The sequence below is a fragment of the Phytophthora infestans genome, genomic scaffold, assembly GCF_000142945.1.
Source record: "Phytophthora infestans T30-4 supercont1.9 genomic scaffold, whole genome shotgun sequence".
Taxonomy (NCBI): domain Eukaryota; phylum Oomycota; class Peronosporomycetes; order Peronosporales; family Peronosporaceae; genus Phytophthora; species Phytophthora infestans.
The window spans coordinates 3,134,453-3,137,715 of NW_003303750.1; the positions used below are offsets into that span (position 1 = coordinate 3,134,453).

A 3,263-nucleotide genomic window follows, 5' to 3' on the forward strand; every position below is an offset into this window, starting at 1 on the left:
AGTCAGAGAAAGAAGGGTCTGCTGATACCAATTCCAGCACCATTGGAATGTTGGGAAGTGGTGTCCATGGACTTTATTACGGGTTTACCAGCGTCAGAAGGGTACGATGCTATTTTCGTTGCTGTAGACAAGTTGTCTAAGCGTCCGAAATATGCACCGACCTATACGACTGCTGATGCGAAGGATACAGCGGAAGTTTTCTTTAATGCTGTTGTCAGGCACCATGGATTACCGCAAGTGATTATTAGTGATCGAGATCCAAAATTTATCTCGGATTTTTGGAAGTCACTAATGACACTGATGGGTGTCAAACTGAGTATGACTACGGCTCATCGAGCTCAAGCCGATGGCCAGACAGAGCGTCAGAACCTAGTGCTCGAAGATGCGCTGAGATGCATGGTGTCATATCATGGAGATGATTGGGTGAAGCATCTCGGAACGATTGAGTATGCTCATTCAACATTGGTAAACGCGTCGACTAAATTGACTCCATTTGAAGTCGACACAGGCCGCAAAGTTTCTAACGTTGTGGCAGAAGAGATGAAGGATTTATTGCGTAAAGAAGACGACGTCACACTGGCCGAGTACGCAAAGAACTTTGCTAAGGAACGACAGGAGATCGTAGAACGTGCCCAGAAGAATTTGAAAGAAGCACAAGACAGACAGAAGGAGTACTATGATCGCAAACGCAGGCAAGTGGTGTTCAAAGAAGGTGACCTAGTGTTACTTGATACGAAGAATTTACCACTCAAGACCGTCAACAAGAACACGGAGCTAAAGAAGGCGAAGTTAGCTGCGAAGAAAGTCGGTCCGTTCGAGATTGAACGGATGATAAATGACAACGTGGCAAAGCTGAAACTGCCGTTGTCAATGAAGAGACTCAATCCGACGTTTAACGTGGAATTGTTGTCTCATTATCTGACGAACACTACTGACTTTCCCAATCGCCCGATTCCGAAAGCTGTACCATTGATCTTGGACGACGACACGGGAGAAGAGCTCTATATTATCGAGCGTCTTATCAAGAGAAGGACCAGACGCCACAAGCGAGAATGGCTCGTGCAGTGGCACGGGTTGCCAAGACATGAGGCAACCTGGGAGTGCGAAGCGGATATCAAACACGTTTCGCATTGGCGTCAACTCCTGGAAGGGTTTAAATTCCGCCAAGGCGAGATCAGCCCGGGGGAGATGTCATACCCGCCTCCGGCTTGCTGAGCAAGCAAGCCAGAGAGCTCGGGTGCAAAGGCTCTGGCTTGCTTGCTCGCAACCAGAGGCCTCACGTCGCTGCTACCGTTGCCTTCAAGGCCAACAGCAGCAGTGACGATGCATTTAGTAGCAATGAACATGCATATAAGAGAAAAGAAAAGTAAAAGAAACAGAGAAAAGAAGAAAACACAAAGACACGAGGGTAGGGATACAAAAACAAGTAGACAAGAAGGAAGCCCCTGTGCTCGCCTAGAAGCACATGAAGGCATGCATTTGGAAGTAAGAACTCACTCTTAAATATACCAACTACCCCCAAGCCTCGAGACCAACACCTACAACTACAAGACCTACAATCTCCAAGTGACCTACACTCTCCTGCGACCAACACTCTACAGCCCCAGTCATTACACTACTAAATCCGATTGCTTAAAATCATGATTTGGATATACTGTGAGTGGCTGACTGGCAGGTAAATGGCAGTATTTACCAGTACCAAATTCAACTATGGTCCGATAACTTTCATATATATCCATAAATATAGAAAACCACAGACTTGAGCACGACAATACAGCGAAATGAGATACCAGAAGCTTTTTTGCTACTTTACTCACAAAATTCCAGCTTATATATGGTGCTGTTATGTATTGTGAGCGTAGTGCGTCTTTTTCTCATGACTCGCGTGTTCACTACTGTACAACACGTGCGGCCCGTCTAAGGCGATACATTCCCTCCAAAACTGTTGGCTGTTTGCTCATTGCGCTTACTTTGCAAGATCAATAGCTGGACAGAGGAAGCGGAGGAGAGACGTCGCTGGCGCCTGCGGGGGCATATGAAGAGCCCCCACTGCTAAACGTGCGTGGACAGAGGGGGAGCCGACAGGTCACCGGGGTCTCAGTCGCGTTAATTCTAATAGTTTCTGTTCGTCCTGGAAGGTGTGTTGGTAGGCGCTGGTGTGAACGAGATTGCTTAAGAAAAGATAGAAGGCCTGGCGAATAGCACTACTAGCGCCTTGACGTCGTCCCACAATGAAGTCGTTGCCCATTCGAGAGTGAAGGCGTGGAGGACCTGCCCGTCTTGTGATTTGGCGTCGTAGGAGCGTGAGACCCTCTAGCGCATAGCTCTCTGCTGTCGTTTGGAAGCAAGTGGAAGCTTATGTAGAAGCTGGACGTACCCTGCGGCATTCGTACATGTGTGTGTTGGCATTTGTCGGCGTCGTAATCTGACGTCCAAAAGTAAGCCTCACGAGCTAATTTTAATAACAGCTAAAATGGCGGAACAAGAACGGCAGCAGCTACATGGAACAGGCACACCCGTAGTCGAAACGTATTTTTTGTCTGTTACGCATTGGTACTCCTTAGTAGACCAAAATCACTCGACTACATGTAGTCTCAGCCCTGCGCAAACCTTATATCGAATAGAAACAAGACGGAGCTCTGTCTAATTTTTTTCGAAAGGTGCATTACGTTCTGGACGGAGGTAGTACGAAGCCTATCGCAATGAAGTATGTAGCCCGAGATGTCTATCGTGCCGATAAAGCAGTGTTGATGCTTATTTTTTCTCTTTGTTGGGTAAGTGTTGGAATTGCTTGATGTAGTTGGTATTAAAGGTGGACATATCCAAACCAAGCGCAACTTTAACGTAAGATAATGATCTCTTAGCATTTTTCCAAGTTCGGATGTTTGCCAAATGCTGACCCTCGTGTTGGTGCATGTAGACAGCCCAGAGGTTCACTATGGTGCCTTCGTCTTATTGCCTCTTCACTGACTTGTCGAACCTTTTCATGAATCGCAAGTAGATCTCGAAACCTTTGGTGAATTTTAATTCGTCCACGGGAACATCGATCAGCCCCAAACGACGTCAAACAGTCTTCAAGTTATCTCCACGAATCACCCAGTTGTCGAGCATTTTTCCTTTCATATTGTACCTGTATTTTTGCAAGTGCTCATAGTTGGCATGTTTCTCAGCGCCGCACTCGATAACCCTTTCAGTCCCAGTATCTTCATGACATCGTCTTCTTTTTTGCCTGTCATTGACCAGTATTTGTTTTTTGTCCACGA

At 46.6% G+C, this 3,263-nt stretch overlaps 1 protein-coding gene across 1 annotated transcript; it reads left to right on the top strand.

Annotated features, from left to right (window-relative positions):
• Positions 1–1,465: 1,465 nt before the first annotated feature.
• Positions 1,466–2,522, top strand: PITG_06078 (uncharacterized protein; the record flags this gene model as incomplete). Its single annotated transcript, XM_002998225.1, has 3 exons — positions 1,466–1,485; positions 1,995–2,058; positions 2,469–2,522. 3 exons carry the CDS (start codon positions 1,466–1,468, stop codon positions 2,520–2,522), a joined length of 138 nt encoding a protein of 45 aa, XP_002998271.1.
• Positions 2,523–3,263: the final 741 nt, after the last annotated feature.